The sequence below is a fragment of the Moschus berezovskii genome, chromosome 21, assembly GCF_049115385.1.
Source record: "Moschus berezovskii isolate FMDL1 chromosome 21, NW_MosBer_1.0, whole genome shotgun sequence".
In the NCBI taxonomy this organism is placed as follows: domain Eukaryota; kingdom Metazoa; phylum Chordata; class Mammalia; order Artiodactyla; family Moschidae; genus Moschus; species Moschus berezovskii.
Window position 1 is genome coordinate 14,221,559 of NC_142480.1, and position 16,954 is coordinate 14,238,512.

The 16,954-nt window shown below is 42.1% G+C and overlaps 1 protein-coding gene across 3 annotated transcripts in view; it reads left to right on the plus strand.

Annotated features, from left to right (window-relative positions):
- The first annotated feature begins 225 nt into the window (after positions 1 to 225).
- The window catches only part of FRMD5 (FERM domain containing 5), a 318,318-nt gene continuing 301,589 nt past the window's right edge, over positions 226 to 16,954 (plus strand). For all 3 annotated transcript variants that reach the window (XM_088829461.1, XM_088829462.1, XM_055418376.2), the window contains exon 1: positions 226 to 374. In XM_088829461.1, coding sequence (XP_088685587.1) covers positions 273 to 374 — 102 coding nt within the window. In that variant the 5' untranslated portion in view covers positions 226 to 272. The remainder of the gene's footprint in view (positions 375 to 16,954) is intronic.

The window sequence follows — 16,954 nt, forward strand, 5'->3', positions numbered from 1 at the left end:
CCCATTGGCCTCCCTCGGGCCGAGTCCCCGCCCCACGAGCAGGACACGGGCAGTGGGGCGCGGAGCCGAGCGAGTCCGGCGCTGGCTCTGGACTGGGGGAAGGCGGTGGCGGAGAAGGAGGAGGAGCCGGGCCGGCAGGAGGCAGCGGCGGCGATCGCGCTGGGGTGATGGTGCAGGTGCTTGGGGCCGGCGCGGAGCTGCCCGGCTGAGGGGCGCCTGGTCCGGGGTCCGCAGCGCCGCCGCGTCTCTCCCGGAGGCGGGCGGGCGGGAAGATGCTGAGCAGGTTGATGAGCGGCAGCAGCAGGAGCCTGGAGCGCGAGTACAGCTGCACTGTGCGGCTGCTGGACGACAGCGAGTACACCTGCACCATCCAGGTCAGTGCCGCGCCGCGCCGCCCCGCCCGCGGGGGCCCCTCGTTCCCCGGGTCTGGCCAGCGTGACCCGCGGCCGCCTCTCGGGGGTCGCCCCGGACCCCAGCGCTTTGTCCGCCGCTGCCTGCGGCGGATGGCCCCGCCGGTGCGAGTCCGGGGTTGGGTACCCGGAGCTCGGCGCAGCTGCGGCGCGAGTCCCGGCGTCCTGGACCCGCCAGCTCGTCCCCTTCGCTCTCCCGAGGTGAGGGCGCCCCATCCTGGCTCCTCGAACCTGCCGATATGAGGAGCACCTTCCGCGGGCGTCCGGAGAGGGGCGGAGAGGGCGGGAGGCTCTTTCCCCGGCCGCCCCGTCGGGGGGCGGGGGTGGGGGGCGCGGTGCAGGCTTTGGCTCTCTGGCCGGGCAAGGACGGCTGGCGGCTTTTCTCCTATCTCTTTGGCTGGAAGAATGATGGTGTATGTCATAATCTCCCCCCCAGCATTTGTGAGTCAGAGCTCTCCGAAGGTAGAATTGAACGCGTAGCCCATGCAGAGTGGCCTATTGAAGGGAACCCAGCCCCTTGGGCTTTAAAGACTTAGCTCCGCTCTCCCCCCGGCTTTTCGCTCTCCAAATCTTATTCAGCTGGGCAGTTCTGGGGGGCGCGAGGTAAAGATTTAGCAACAAGTCCCAGCGATTTGAGGGATGGCATTGGCGAGAATCGGTGACTTACAAAAAAAAAAAGGAAAAAAACGCCAACAATACGGTAATGCTGCACAGCATTTCCTCGGAACCTGGTGTTTTTGAAGGGATTTTTACAACCTCCTGCTGTGTGGCACGTCAGGAGTAGTAGTCTTGCCCAGGAATGCAGTCGCAGCCCTCTCTCCTCCTTTATAAAGTCAGAAATAGAAACCGCTGACAATGCTCCGGCGTGTAGTTCACAGTCAAGAGGGTCCTGTGCTCACCTGCCCCAAACTGCTCTTTCTGGAGAAGCAAATTGAGTTGGACCCGGAGGGTCTCACCTGATCCCTTGCCTCTGCAGCAAAAACCCAAGAGGGCTTCTCATCTCAAATGTGGCAGGCAAGAACTGTCGGCCCGGGTCCTACTCTCTTTGTCTCCCTCCCCACCTCCCTCCAACCCTCATTAATTTTTTTTTTTTTTTTTCTGACAATGCTCAATAGCGGAAAATAGCGGTGTGTGAGAAAGACGCTGGGTAGTACATGAGAGCAGCTGCTGTCTGCTGACTCCGTGCTCAGTTCTGCCTTCTCTCCACTTTCCTATTTCTCCCACCTCCAAAACCCAGCTCTGGGCATAAGTGCTGACCTCTGCCAAAGATTTATGAGGGTAGGGAAAGAACAAAATCTCTTTTTTAGGCCCCTTGAATACAGATTAAGCAGTCATAAAGATGCTAGCCATAAAGTGAAAGGATTTTTGTAGTAGAATATGATAGAGAGATGTTGTGTATTATCTCCTTACTGAATGAGTGACATGCTATTTTTTGTTCCCATTGTATCTTCATATGTCATGTACAAGTTTTTTGTTTTTGGTGGGAGTGGGGGGCACCAGAGAAAACATGGATTGAGTTGACATGTTTACTATTTTCATACATTGTGTAGAGCTTTTAAAATATTTATTTAAAAAATTTAAAGCATTTACACAATAGCATATCAAGGGCAGTGTGACATTTAGATTTCATGAGTCTTAAAAATAATTTTGGGGTATATGGTGAAATAAAATTTCTGGGGCAGATTATTAAACTTTTACTGAGATATAAGGTACAAATAAAACACCTCTCCATTTAGTTTTAACCTTGTGGTTTTAAGTTATCACAACAAGGCAACTAGTTATTTTTCCCAGTTAGTGGAAAACCCCAGTTGGCAGATTGGTGTTATACTTGTGGGTAGTTTTTATTACTATTGAGGAAAATATTTTTTAAGTTGAGCAGGAGTTATTGGATTTATGCTTTCTATGTGCTACTGTGGTTGTGTTTATTTTCCTGCTGGTCTTAATTTTACATTGTTACAATTTAATATGTTATAAAAATTAGGCTACTTAAAAATTAAACCTGGTGTAATATGCCCATACTGTTGTAAGTGTTCACTATCCAGATGTTTTAATGATTACGCATTGTGTTTCTTTTATGAAAATTTAAAAACACAGGAATTCTAAAGTATATGTATTATTGTCATTCTTTGGTGCTACTACTGTGAATTGCTTTTGTTTTTACCCATGTGAGGAAATGTAGATAAGACAATATTTTATGTGAAATTAATATTTTGAGCATATACCTTTTTTGAGCATTCAGAGATTGAGCTTTTCTTAGCAACTTTTTCCCCTTGTATATTTCTATTATGTGTGTGTGTGTGAGAGAGAGAGAGAGCACACACATGTGCTTATTTGTCAAACACTGGGCACGGGTCTTTTTTTTTTAATCAGTGTGCGTCACTTATTAAATTAAAGCAATATTTACATCATTTAGGAATTACAGTACCAAAAAAAAGGTATTGTTTTGGCCCGTATCTTTCTTGAAAATAAGGTATCTAAATTTCAGTGCTTCTTGATGTGATCAGAGACCACATAGGGTATTACAGAACCAGAAATGTATCATTGGCTTAGAGTGTTAGTTACATTTGGTAAATTTCAGTTTGTAGGAAATTCTGTGGGAGTGTTGGTCTAGCCTTTTGTATTGCAGCAGTTATACTGATCTGGCATTTATGATGTGATCATTAAGGTAATAAAAATTCCTTATATCCTCTCAATGAAGGTTGCCACAGTTACCAGGCTGTTCTTTTATTCTTTCAGATATGCCAGTGTATTTGTGGACCATGAGAAACGAAAGTATACATAGAAGGGTTGTAGTATAATTGCCTCCCTGTGAAGAACATTGTTAAGAGTTCCCTGCCAGTTTTGAAGGTCATTGCCTCATAAATGCAAATCTGGTCCATATTTTTCACTTATCTCTTTTACTTAGTCACATATTTATTTAGTTACCACATTTACTACCTTACTTTATTATTTTATTTGGGAGAAAATAGGAAAAATGAAAAGGCTATCTAGTATTTTTGAACTCCCCGAATGGAGTCATTTAGGTGCTTGCTGCTACTGCTGCTAAGTCACTTCAGTCGTGTCCGACTCTGTGTGACCCCACAGACGACAGCCAACCAGGCTCCCCCGTCCCTGGGATTCTCCAGGCAAGAACACTGGAGTGGGTTGCCATTTCCTTCTCCAATTTAGGTGCTTAGGCATGTAATATCCTGAAGAAGAGATTTTTAAACTATCTTTCAGGTTATAATAGTTTATAAAATATTAAGACTATTGCAGAAATGCCCGTAGAAGTATGTATCAAAAATATATATTGCCAAGTCAGAATATTAATCACCTTTTTTGGTTATTGCTGAAAAGTAAAGCTACCCGAGAAATGAATCTGATTTTACTGGGAACATACTAAAATAACAACTAATTAAGCAGTTAGGTTAGATTAGTTTTTCCAGTTAAATAAGGTGCAGCCATAAATGAAATGTACATGCGGAGGCAGTTGTAAAGTGGAACCAAGATGCGGATGTAACTGTGGCTCAGCCACTTGGTAACTGTGGGACCTGGAATAAGGAATGGAATATTGAGGGGGAGAACAAACGTGTTGATCCTTGCACCTGCCAGGTACTTTGCCTGTATTATCATCTCATTTTCCTCACATCAGTGTTATGGATTGATTATAGACTCATTGTACCAGCTAAAGAAAATGGGATTGTGGATTGATGGGAGAGCCTGTATGTGTTGAATGGCTGACTCTGTACTAGTTTCCTGCCAGGTGCTTTGCTTCTGCCTTACATCAACCACTGAGAGGTAGGTGGTATTGTCCTTATTTTACAGATGAAAATCCCAGATGAAGGAACTTGCTCAAAGCTAGTAGGTGGCTGTACTGTATTTAAACCCCAGTCCTTTTGTTTCTAAATCCCATCTTTGTTCCCTCTCTCCATTCTGACTCCTTAAGGCACTTCACCTGTCTGTACCTTAATTTCTTCATCTATAAAATGGAAATTTAATACTTACATCACAGTAAAGACAAAGCTACTTGGAAAATTACTACAAATAACAAAGAACATTTAAATAGACTACTGTACTTACATTGTGCTTTATTCAATTCAGAAATAGAATTGAGAAATGTTTTACTGTTTTAGAAAAATAAATGAACTTAAGTTGTAAGTGCTTTTAAAATTATTTCTGATTAATTTCAATAAAATTGTAAAATCCTGTGCTGGCATAAGTGAAATCTTTATTAGAACTCTTCTTTAAAATCAGGAGTTCAGGTTTGCTTTCCTTCTACTCTGCAAGGTCTTTGGCTTTAGAGGGACGTTTGTTGGTTGAACCCTGGCTTGTCTTTCCTAAGAACTTCTTGGTGAGTGGAATCCTTGGTTACATTAATGCAAAAGGGATGTTCTTAGGGAATTAGGGTAATTTTATTAACAGATGAAAGCACAGAGCTGTTGTATTTTCATGAATATTGGTTATTTAAAACTTTATTTTAAAAAGTAATTATGCGGTCTCAGGATCTCTGTTATGATAGCAAGTCAGTTAGAATCTAATTCTTAAAACTAAGTTCCAAAATTAGCCTTCTAGGATCCTAAAAGCACTTGTATTCTGTTTTTTAATTAGTGTATTAAAACATTTATTGTATAAAAGAATGCAAGTCAGTCTGTTTGGTACAGAAGGTAAATTCTAGACATGTATTTATGCTTTCATTCTTTTTGATTTTGAAGAAGTCCTGTTTAAGGAAGTGTCAATGTTCATCCAAGGGGAACTTAGAAGCAATCACTACAGAAGATTTTACTCAAGGGTATTTGTATGAATTTGCATTTTGTTAAAAGCTTGGAATGAGTATGCTAGATGAGGCAATTCACTATAGTGTATAATAGAATATAATGTGGTTTTTGAGTCCTCTGTTACATTGTCCAGAGACAACGTATCATGTCTGTGATATTAATGTCATACTTTAAAAAAGGAAGTGTTTGCCAAAAGAAAATCAGACAACCTGGGGCAAAAAAACAGTTTTTTTCATGTTTGTAGTGATTTATGTGTAGGTCTTAAAATGTGTAACCCAAAACATGAAGCATGACATTATTTTAGAGGCAATTTACCAATGATATATTAAAATATTTTGGATTATTTTAAGAAATTTATTTTCTGATAGATCACACTCTAGACTAATTTATAAAGGAGAGAGTAAGTGGAGGCTATAAATCTTAAACCCTGAGAATTACAGCACCTAGTTCAGTGCCTTACATAGTTTTAGTTCAGTAAATACTTTTTCTAATTTGTGCTATGGGATTACTGTGTTAACTAAACCACTTTAAAAGTTATTATACCTGAAAACAATAAACATTTTTTAACAGTTGTATCACTGTAACCCTTTCTGTAGTTTCAACCCATTCCATTTCAAACCCTTTTGCTGCGTAACCCCCCTTTCTGATGAGAAATACAGTATGTAAATGTGATATTTTATGAAGCTTGATAACTTTTTGTCATTAAGCTTTGTGGAATTAGTGGGCTTCAGTCCAAAACCACTATGATTTTTTTCCTTTGTCTCTTAGGGTGTCAAGCCTTTCAGGTGCCCTCACTTCCCCCATCTCTGCAGGTTTAGAAGGCTTGCATCAGGTGAATATGGTGTAGTACAGTGTACATGGGTGTAGTACAGCACTTCGTGGATATAGTACAGTGTATACAGGTGTAGTACAGTGCTTCATGGGTGTAGTACAGTGTACATGGGTGTAGTACAGCACTTCATGGGTATAGTACAGTGTACACAGGTGTAGTACAGTGCTTCATGGGTGTAGTACAGGGTACATGGGTGTAATACAGCACTTCATGGGAATAGTACAGTGTACACAGGTGTAGTACAGTGCTTCATGGGTGTAGTACAGTGTACATGGGTGTAGTACAGCACTTCGTGGATATAGTACAGTGTATACAGGTGTAGTACAGTGCTTCATGGGTGTAGTACAGTGTACATGGGTGTAATACAGCACTTCATGGGTATAGTACAGTGTACACAGGTGTAGTACAGTGTACATGGATGTAATACAGTGCTTCATGGGTGTAGTGCAGGGCTTCATGGGTGTAGTATAGTGTACATGGGTGTAGTACAGCGCTTCATGGGTATAGTATAGTGTACACAGGTGTAGTGGAGTGCTTCATGAGTGTAGTACAGTGTACATGGGTGTAATACAGTGTACATGGGTATAATACAGCACTTCATGGGTATAGTACAGTGTACACAGGTGTAGTACAGTGTACATGGATGTAATACAGTGCTTCATGGGTGTAGTACAGTGTACATGGATGTAGTACAGCACTTCATGGGTGTAGTACAGTGCTTCATGGGTATAGTACAGTGTACATGGGTGTAGTACAGTATACATGGATGTAATACAGTGTATTTGGATGCAATACAGTATACATTGGTGTAGTACAGTGCTTCATGGGTGTAGTACAGTGTACATGAATAGAGGTCTGGTAGAATTTGGATTGGAGAAGGAAATGGCAACCCACTCCAGTGTTCTTGCTTGGAGAATCCCAGGGACGGGGGAGCCTGGTGGGCTGCTGTCTATAGGGTTGCACAGAGTCGGACATGACTGAAGTGACTTAGCAACTTAGCAGAATTTGGATATCAAGTATAGGTATCACCACAGCCACAGAAATCTCCTTCACTCCTTTCCCTGAAATCAGCACCACATGAAACAACCTCCTTACAGTCTCATTTTCTAACCTCTTGCCTGGACAGGAAGTGAACCATGCTTGCCAGTCTGTTTCTAGTTATGTCTATTTCAAGTTGAATCCATGTTCTCTCTGATGGGCTTGTCTGTAACATTCTGGTGGGCTCTGCAGACGCTCCTTCCCGGAGCAGCTTCCTGTGGGTCACTCCCCCTCAGCTGTGCCCAGCCAGAGCTTGTCTGTCATGGGACTGTCATGGTGTGTCATGGAGGATTGGCAGCAACCTCACAGCTTCTGTATCTCACCTGTGTGCTGCTCAGGGAGGAGGGTGCTGCTCTCTCGGAGGCCACGTGGCAGCTGTTGCTCCTTTGTCTTATGGTCTTGATCTCTGGGGCTCAAGCCAACCACCTAAATGGTTTTCTCATGCAGTGGAGAAATTTGAAGAGTACTAAAGCATCTCTTGGAGAAGGAAATGGCAATCCACTCCAGTACTATTGCCTAGAATATCCCATGGACAGAGGAGCCTGGTAGGCTCCAGTCTAAAGGGTTGCAAAGAGTAGGACACGACTAAGCGAATTCACTTTAAAGCATCTCTATCCAGGTGGCGCTAGAGGTAGAGAACCTGCCTGCAGTTGCAGGGGACGTAGGAGACGCAGGTTCGATCCCTGGGTCAGGAAGATCCCATAGAGAAGGAAATAGTAACCACTCCAGTATTCTTGCCTGGAGGATTCCATGGACAGAGGAACCTGATGGGCTACAGTCCATGAGGTCTCGAAGAGTCGGACACGACTGAAACGACTTAGCACATACAAAGCATCTCCATCCTGTGTTGTAGAGTGAATGGTGTTTCTCCTAAGAAAGCAAATCACCTTGTCATATGTCCATTCTAGCTACTGCAGCAGGCCTTCCATTCTTTTAAGACCCTAAACCGTGGTGGCCAATAGGTCATTTTGAACTTTGACAGACATTTTACATTTGGGTAGAGCCAGAGATAGACTGGGGTGAGTAGTTTTTCTGGGAGGATAATCCCCAGATTTAAATTATGGACCTCTTGCTTCCCAAGGCAACCATGTGATCCTCATTATTGTCAATATTTTGAACAAGATAGGTCCCTTTTTGGTCTTTCACCAATTATAATTGCTGTACTATTTTCAGGTGTTTTACTTTTGTGGTCCTTCCAGCTTAATTGTATCATATCCTAGATTTGGCAGGTAGGAACTTGAAAAGATTCTTAGGTTCGGATTCTCCAGGCTTTTGCTTGCTACTGCCGGACTAAACATCAGCTTGTGAGAAGTCCTCTAAGGAGATCCTTCCGTGCCATGCTCATACAGGGAAAATAATTGGGCCACATGCTTGGCAACCACTGAGTTTGTGTACAATAGCTCCATTCACTTGTCTACAGAAAACACCCCTTTGACAAGTGATTATAGCTTTTGTCCCCACTCCTCTACTTCTGACTCCCTGCATTACCATGACCTCATCTGTTGCTCTGTGTTTAGCGGCACTCTGGACCACTCCAGAAATGCTTTAGGACTTGTTCTCATATGTTATGTTAAAGATCATTTCAAGTTAGGTAATCACTGCCTACCCAGGGAAGCCAGGACCCAGGATAAGGACCAAACCTAGCTATCCTTCTACCTTATTTGAGCCGTCTTACTGTGTCACAACTCAGGGGCTCTTTTCTTTTTGTAGAAATCATGAATCTTGTTAAAAGTAAGGAGAATAGAGGGGGTGGTTTAAAGTAGTGGTTCTCAAAGTGTGGTTCCTGGAAGAGCAGCATCAGTTTCACCTGGGTGCTTGTTAGAAATGCAAATTATTGGCTCCGCTGCAGATCCAACGAATCAGAAAGTTGGGGGCTGGAGCTTAGCTGTTTGTTTTAACAAGTCTTCCAGCTGACACTTAGCTTGCTGAGGATTGAGAATCCCTCCCAGGTCACATAGATATTTAGTAGGGAACATTGATAAGCATTGTTGATTGATTGGATATTAAAAGTGCAAGAGAAGGAGAAGCCAAGAGTGAATCTCATATTTCTAACTTTCTATTTCTGAATGGCCTTAACTGATTCTCTAATTTTGAAAGGTAAAGGTTATTTGCAGTTATGCATGCCCATTTTCAAGTGGGCAGGAGTCTAAAGATGGGTCTTAATTCCAATTTGATGCTCTTATATTATCGTTTATTTTATTATTCATCTTCTCTGACCTACAAACAATATGATTATTTCATATTTGTATACTGTTTTTCAAAGAAATCTTCACAACTTAAAGCACTCGGGGGACAGGAGTTGTAAAGGTCCCTGTCGTCCAAGGGCTTACAGTCTAGACAGGTATTGCAAACATGTAAATAGCAAACTATAAAACATCACAAAATTCAGGGCTTATACAAGGTGGTATGCTGTGACAGTGCAAATGTGGGGGACTTGAGACTAATAAATATTTTTCAAAGGAGGTGAGGTTTGAACTGGGTCATGAAAAGTTGCCAAAAGCAGAAAATGGGCTATGGGGATGGGTAAAGGGCATTCCAGGCTGAGGTAGCAGCAGGCTCCCCCTCGGTAGAAAAGCTAAAAGTGTAAAGCCAAATATACTTAGTCTTTCTTTTACTATGTTGATCTGACTTGCTCTGGTACAGTTGAGTCAAACAACAGGATTCCACTTGCCTAGGAAAAACTACTGTCAGTGAATTTCAATCATTCTTGACGTGCTCAGAGGAGTGAGTCTAAACTAAAAATAAATGCATAAAGCTGGCATTGAATTAAATCTAATTCCAAAACTGTAACACAAATTAAGATTCCTCATAAAGCGATGGCATCATATAAAGAAAACATGCATTGGGATAGCAATCTTAATTCTGTGGCTGCAGCAAGTGCGTGTGAATTTTATTTTCAAGAAATGTCATCTTTGGCATCAATTTGTTACCTGACCAAAAAAGAGGGTATCAAATTCTGCTGCTGCTGCTAAGTTGCGTCAGTCATGTCCAACTCTGTGCGACCCCATAGACGGGAGCCCACCAGGCTCCCCCGTCCCTGGGATTCTCCAGGCAAGAACACTGGAGTGGGTTGCCATTTCCTTCTCCAATGCATGTAAGTGAAAAGTGAAAGTGAAGTCGCTCAGTCATATCTGACTCTCTGCAACCCCATGGACTGCAGCCTACCAGACTCCTCCATCCATGGGATTTTCCAGGCAAGAGGACTGGAGTTGGGTGCCATTGCCTTCTCTGAAATCAAATTCTAACATCCAGCTAATGTTTGAAAATCCTTTGACTAATACAGTGTAGCCTAGATCGTGTATTAAGAGTCTGGAAATATGACCCATGGAGCCCTAAGAGGCACTTTTTTTTTTTTTTTTTTTTAGCATTTCTAACCCAAGTGGCCACCCCAAATAGCTTTTCTAGAGGACAGACAAGTACTTCCCTGGATTCTTCCATGCGTCCCTGCTTGCCAGCTCTGAAGTTCCCAGCCCTACACAGGGTGCACTTTTAGCACTTAACACAATGCCAGGCTGGAGCTTTGGGGATGGGAACCTCCAAGAAAGCACTGTTTGGCATTTGGGCAATCAATGTTCGGCAGAATGCCAATGCTAATCGGTTATTTTGCTCTGGAAAAGGAGAAAAAGGGATAGTCTACAGACTGATGAATAGGGGAATGACTGACAATATGAGCACTGCATATTGTTGGAGAGATTGAGGAGGCTTGCTGTGAAGTGGTGTTATGGGAGCCAGATAAATTAGCAAAAGCCCACTGGCCCAAGACCTGAAAGAAAGAGTGGTGCCTCAAAACAGCATGCCCTAGGGCACACTCAGATGTCTGGCCATTTTCAGTGAATTTGTGGTAGGAAAAAGCCAGATCATTCAATTCAGTCGCTCAATTGTGTCCGACTCTTTGCAACCCCATGGACTGCAGCACGCCAGGCCTCCCTGTCCATCACCAACTCCCGGAGTTTACTCAGACTCGTGTCCATTGAGTCAGTGATGCCATTCAACCATCTCATCCTCTGTTGTCCCCTTCTCCTCCTGCCTTCAATCTTTGCCAGCATCAGGGTCTTTTCAAATGAGTCAGTTCTTCGCCTCAGGTGGCCAAAATATTGGAACTTCAGCTTCGGTATCAGTCCTTCCAATGAATATTCAGGACTGATTTCTTTTAGGATTGACTGGTTGGATATCCTTGCAGTCCAAGGGGCTCTCAAGCATCTTCTCCAACACCACAGTTCAAAATCATCAATTCTTCAGTATTCAGCCTATCCCTCTTAGTCTGGTACTCCATTCCGGCACTCCAAAGTCTGGCAAATTATCCTTTGCCTCCACACAGATGCAGAGCCTATTTCTCTGTAGCCTGATTTTAACTCAAGGGCCTCTAGTCTGGGCCCTAGCCTAATTCTGAGGACACCTAAGTGGAAGAGTTGACTCCAGGAGTCCCAGAGGATTCCAGATACTCTAGGCAGGAGGTGTTAGAAGATTCTTATTTTGTCACACAAGAGCCAAGCAGGTAAGAACATTGATCACCACACAAGGAAGCAGAAATAATCAATTCACTGAAGGATCTCAAGTACTTCTAGGGGATGACTGAGGCTGGATAAGACACCCAGCCTGCCCTCTTTCAGATGTTTGCCTCTAGAAAATTCTAAAACTCCCTGAGGTTGTTTTGGAATTAGAGGTTTATAGGTCAGAAGGACCTATGGACTGGCAATGATGCCTGGGATGTTATCTTGAATCTGCAGTTTCGCAGTACACACTCATCTGTACAACAGAATATCCCATCAGCACTTTGGGAGGCCACTCAGAAGGAATCTGCCTGTGAGAGAAAAAAAGTCTGATCAAAACATAAGGTAGTTCCACAGATTAAAGGATGTGGATTACATTATGCTTCAGTGTATATTTACATACATTACAATCACGCCTTTTTTTTTTTTTTAAACACTTCCCTCCACCAACAGGAGGTGTGGTCACCACACAAAGAATTTGACCATAAGCAAAAATCTAAATCTTCTTCAATCTTTGCCCAGTTTCAGATTCTAGTACATGTGAAGTAGGTTAAAAAAAAAGGGAGCATTTGCTTGCTGTGACTATGGGACATAAGTTACTGAGCTAACTATTGTCATGTCAGATTTTATAAGCAGAATAGCTGATCAACATTTCCTTTGCTTATTTTTAGATATACCTTGGATAATTAGGTAATTTAGCTTTTTTAAATGAACAGCTGTAGTACAGAAAGCACATGTAGGAATTGTTTTCTAATAATTTTATGGTAAAGGAGAACACACATTACTTGTATTCCAATTTTTGATATTGGTACTAGACATTCTGATTATTTGAAAGAGACAGATACAATGATATTATATTGTCTTGCTGCAAATTATATCTTCTAGTGTGTCATAAGGGAGAAGGCAATGGCAAGCCACTCCAGTACTCTTGCCTAGAAAATCCCATGGATAGAGGAGCCTGGTAGGCTGCAGTCTGTGGAGTTGCTAAGGGTCGGACACGACTGAGCAACTTCACTTTCACTTTTCACTTTCATGCATTGGAGAAGGAAATGGCAACCCACTCCAGTGTTCTTGCCTGGAGAATCCCAGAGACGGCGGAGCCTGGTGGGCTACCATCTATGGGGTTGCACAGAGTCGGACACGACTGAAGTGACTTAGCAGCAGCAGCAGTGTGTCATAAAATATTATGAACTATTTCTACTAATAATGTGTCTCATTTAAGATCCCTTTAGCTTCTGGTCAAAAGAAAATGGCAAAAGAAATTGAAAAACTTTATTTTGTCTTCACTTCTTGATTTCCACAATTTTCCTTCCATCTTTTCTGACATGATAGCTCTTCTGTCCATCTCTTATTGTATTCTTTGTTTTATGCTAATTTATACGCTAGGTCATTCATTTAATACATTCTCTTATCACCACCTTTAATTGGCATCACTGACAAGTTATGCCTTTGCTTATGGGCAGATTCTTTGTGTGGTGGCCACACCTTCTATTGGTGGTGGGAGGTGTTAGAAAAAAAAGTGTGACTGTAACGTATGTAAATATACACTGAAGCATAATGTGATCCATATCCTTTAATTTTGTTGTTTAACACAAAAATGTTGTATGTTGGTTAATTAGAATTTGAGACAGTGCAAATAAATGAAAATCTGTATTGTGTAAAGTGATATTTTGAGGCTGGACTGAATATTGTATGTTTAGATTTTCTATTCGGAGAAGGCAATGGCAAGCCACTCCAGTACTCTTGCCTAGAAAATCCCATGGATGGAGGAGCCTGGTAGGCTGCAGTCCGTGGGGTCGCTAAGGGTCAGACTCAACTGGGCGACTTCACTTTCACTTTCACACATTGGAGAAGGAAATGGCAATCCAATCCAGTGTTCTTGCCTGGAGAGTCCCAGGGACGGGGGAGCCTGGTGGCCTTCCGTCTATGGGGTCACACAGAGTCGGACACGACTGAAGTGACTTAGCAGTAGCAGATTTTCTATTAATTTTTTGCAATTATTTATAGCTAATGGGCTTCCCTGGTGGCTGAGATGGTAAAGAATCTGCCTGCAACACAGGAGACCTGGGTTTGATCCCTGAATCACGAAGATCCCCTGGAGAAGGGGATGGTTACCCACTCCAGTATTCTTGCCTGGAAAATTCCATAGATAGAGGAGCCTGAGGGGCTACAGTCCATAGGATTGCAAAGAGTTGAAAGTGACTGAGTGACTCACTCATTCACACACACACACTCACAATGGATTAATAGACCCAATGAGACTCTGTCTGCTGTAACTTCAGGTCTGGTTCTTGAGGACTGGATGGACATGGTAGGGCTGTCCATGGCTAGGAAAGTCTTTATACTGGACAGCTAAAGTCGGTGAAACTGGAGCGAGAGTTAAAATTGTTGACTAAAGGGAGAAACAAAAGATTAAAACCAGAGAAACTATTGGGATAGAGCAAGGTGAGCTTTAAGCAGAAATATCTGGTCAGAATTTGGAGGGAGAATCTGGGGAAGCAGGATGGGGACAGTGAAAGCATATTGGAGATCTGGTTTTTTGTTTTTTGTTGTTCCAGCTGAATGTGAGAAGAGGCTTAAAGGAGGCTTCTTTGGGCTTGACCCCCATGTAGAGGTGATATTTAAGATGTCTACCTCCCTGACCAAGACTCTGCCGAAAGAGCACCGAAGTTGGGTCTAGGGTCCTCTGCTGGGTCCAGACAGTAAATATTTAGTGCTGAATCATGGGAGGTGGGGTTGGGGTTGATCCCAGGGAAGAAAGGAGAAGCTGCTCAGGGCAGCGGCTATTTGTTAACTGGTAGAGAGAGAACTCAACATTTCTGTGATCAGCAAGGTCTTATTGCTAGCATGCCAAGCTGAGTTCACTCCTCACTCCCTCAGGCTTCTTCTGTTAGGTGGGATGAGATTGGAACTTCCAGGAACCCACGGGAGCTCTGGGTTTTTGAGGCACGGGAGTGCTCTGGATGAACTCAGCCTTTCTCTGTGGACTGTAGCCTCAGTGATGGCAGGGATTAGGGCCCCTCCATTGGCTTCCCTGGCTCTCCATTTGCGCTTGTCAGGTCTTAAAGGTCCAGGTTTCACCCTCTTGTGGAGGGTGAATGTGCTTCCAAATGCAACTCTGATCAAATCCTTCACGCTTTTCCCATTGCCTACTGGTTTATTATTTAGTTAGGCCTTTGGCACGGCATAGGAGGCCTTCTGTCATCTCTCTGCTGCCACTCTGCCAGCCTTGTCTCCTGCTGCCCTCCATGTGCATTTTCTCCTACTGCACGAATCGGTCTTTCATCACCTCCTTATTCCGGGGTAGATGGCCAGTGTTGCTTGGTAGTTCCTTGGGGGACCTTCTTGCAGACCTGCCACACTAAAATGTGAATGCTCACTCGCACATCTCCCTCTCACTAGAGTGCGAACTGTTAGAAGGGCAGAGGTTATATCTTTGTACAGTTAGTATGTAATGTCTCACCTTGGGGTCCAGTAAATATTGATAATAGATGTGCATGACTGAAAATGTCAGCTCTGATAAAGGGGATTATTAATAATGCAAATGTAAGATTACCTCTGACTTGAACTAAATAGATTTTTAAAAATGAACAGATTTTCTGGTCTTTAGAGATACGTTCTGGTGACTTTAAAAGGTGGTTATTTAGTGATGATAGCTGCACAACTCTAGATATATACTAAAAGCCACTGAATTGTACACTTTAAAATGGTAATCTTATGATGTGAATTTCATCTCAATTCACATGTCAACTTCTTACAATTTACTATAGTTATACAAAATGTTACCATTGGGGGAAGTTGGGTGAAGGACACATGGGACATCTTTATACTGTCCTTACAATTTTTTCTATCATGATATAATAAAAAGTTTTAAAGTGATTAAATTAGTTTTCCTGAGAAAATATGTTTATTGTTTAGTTAGGATTTATGGTTTAGAATGACTAGAAAGTTTCCTCGCTTGATTAGGCTCCAGTTGCTTTTCAAAATTATGTAGGGTTTTTAATAAGCAGATAGATACATTTTGTCATATGACACTTGAAAATAAAATGTTTTCAATTATATTTTAATAAGACAAATTAAGCATTTAGAAATGATATCTCAGTAGTCTTTTTTGCATCCTTTTTTCCATATGATTTTCTGTTCCTCTCATGTTTTTGTGACATGATTAATTACAATTAAAATGAATGTACTGACAAATTATGCATATCATAACGTGGTGCCATTCTTATGTGTTAGAGAGTTACTTGATATAGTGTCCATATTATGTACCTTAGTTGTAATATGTGTTAATTGATCCATTTAAAATTTTATTGAGTACTTACTGTGTTCTGGGCTCTGTGATGAGCACTTTATGTGCATTCTTTCATTTACTCATATATATTTAATAGAAAATATTATTGCCCCTAATTACAAATGAGTACAATAAGGCTTAGAGGTGTTAAATAACTTGCCCAGTGTTATGTAGCTAGTCGTTGCAGGAGCTGGGCTTTGAACTTGTGTCTCTGACCTCAGAGTTGTTCTTTCTCACTGCTCTGTGATGAAGCAAGTAGTATAGTCCAGTGGGAAAACACTGATGTGGGGGAGTCAGGAGCCCTGAGTTAAATGCCTGACTCTGACTGATTTATTCTGAGGCCTTGAACAGGTAACTCAAGCTTTAAGACGCAACTGAGCCTCTCATCTGCAAAATAAGACTCAAATAGAAAACCCCTCAAGTCTCTTTTAGCACAGACATTTGTCCATGGCTCAGTAGTGTTTTTCTTCATGTTCCTTCTGTGAAGGATATTCTTTATAAATGCAAATATTCCTTTTAAAGAAAGAGATGTCAAAAAAGAGCTTGGTGACTGCTGCAGTCTATGTTCTGGCCCTATGTTTTGCAGAACACAAAATATGGTTTTCTCTACTCATTCAACAATTAGATTTTGGGGATTGACTTATGCTCATCAAGTCATAAGAACATTTTTCGGTAATCCAGAATCAGTTTGTTAATTATATAGTAAAGTACTGAAAACTAGTTTCTGCCATTGAAGATACTTCTTTTTGGATCAGAGATTTTGGAAACCCAAATTAGAAGCTATTTAGGAAGGCAGAGAAAATCAGATGATTTGGAGGGACATTCTTCTAGGTTGTGCCAAAGCGTTGTAAGCTGTCTCTGCCCCCTAATAGGGTTCTATAATTATGTATTTACCAGAATCAGCTTTTCCATCTCCCTTGAATGGTGCTTACTGAATGCTCAGTCTTCTCTTTAGCCCTTTGCCCACTTCTGCCCACTTCATGTAGATTATTGTACATATGTTAATAATACAACTTAAGTGTTTTTTAAAGTTTTTTTGAGGTACATCCTAGATGATATTCTGTTTGGATGTTTCTTAAGACTCTACCTGAAATGCCATTTTTCCCTCCTAAGTTAGTTGAGTTGGCCAGAGAAATTGA